The sequence below is a fragment of the Sphaeroforma arctica genome, assembly GCF_001186125.1.
Source record: "Sphaeroforma arctica JP610 unplaced genomic scaffold supercont1.4526, whole genome shotgun sequence".
NCBI classification, from domain to species: domain Eukaryota; class Ichthyosporea; order Ichthyophonida; genus Sphaeroforma; species Sphaeroforma arctica.
In genome coordinates, this window is record NW_014036032.1 from 1 (window position 1) to 921 (window position 921).

The window sequence follows — 921 nt, forward strand, 5'->3', positions numbered from 1 at the left end:
CATCAATGTGACTATGAACACGGATATGTATATATTCTTCAAGATGACTATGAACACGGATGTGAATGTACTCATCAATGTGACTATGAACACGGATATGTATATATTCATCAAGATGACTATGAACACGGATGTGAATATATTCATCAAGATGACTATGAACACGGATATGAATATATTCATTAAGGTGACTATGAACACGGGATGTGAATATATTCATCAAGGTGACTATGAACACGGGTGTGAATATATTCATCAAGGTGACTATGAACATGGGTGTGAATATATTCTTCAAGGTGACTATGAACACGGATGTGAATATATTCATCAAGGTGACTATGAACACGGATATGAATATATACATCATTGTGACTATGAACACGGATATGAATATATCCATCATTGTGACTATGAACACGGATATGAATATATCCATCAAGGCGAAGATGCACAGGTGATGGGTCGAACATGGAGAGACCACAATAACGCTACGGTGTGTGTTGCGCTTGTATCGGTTTGGTTTGTGACAGTTGAATACATGTGCGGTAGATATGGTACACGAAATATGTTGCGTGGTTGAGCAGTTTTAAATATGTATGTGTTTACAAATAGCTTGTTTCGATTTAAACTATTCGCGCACGCTATGCATCGTTAAGATTAATGGTATATGCAAAATACAGCCAGTGGGGATGAATTTGGCAGATGGCTGAAAGCATGTATTATAATCGAAAGATACAGTGGCAAGTGGTTTGTAGGTATGAAATAGGTGGTAGGTACTTAACGTGGTAGGTACTTACGTGGTAGGTACTTGAGACTAGACAGCAGGCACGATCAAGCTGCAGTATTTCACAGATCAACTATGAGTTGTTGTTGTAGACGCTCTCAGATATCATAGCATCTGAGGCAGTTATTTATAATGCA

At 38.0% G+C, this 921-nt stretch overlaps 1 protein-coding gene across 1 annotated transcript; it reads left to right on the top strand.

Moving 5' to 3' along the window:
* Positions 1-230: 230 nt before the first annotated feature.
* SARC_14369 (hypothetical protein) lies at positions 231-454 on the top strand (the record flags this gene model as incomplete). Its single annotated transcript, XM_014291500.1, has 1 exon — positions 231-454. A coding segment is annotated over one exon (224 nt), but the record flags the coding sequence as incomplete, so codon positions are not given.
* Positions 455-921: the final 467 nt, after the last annotated feature.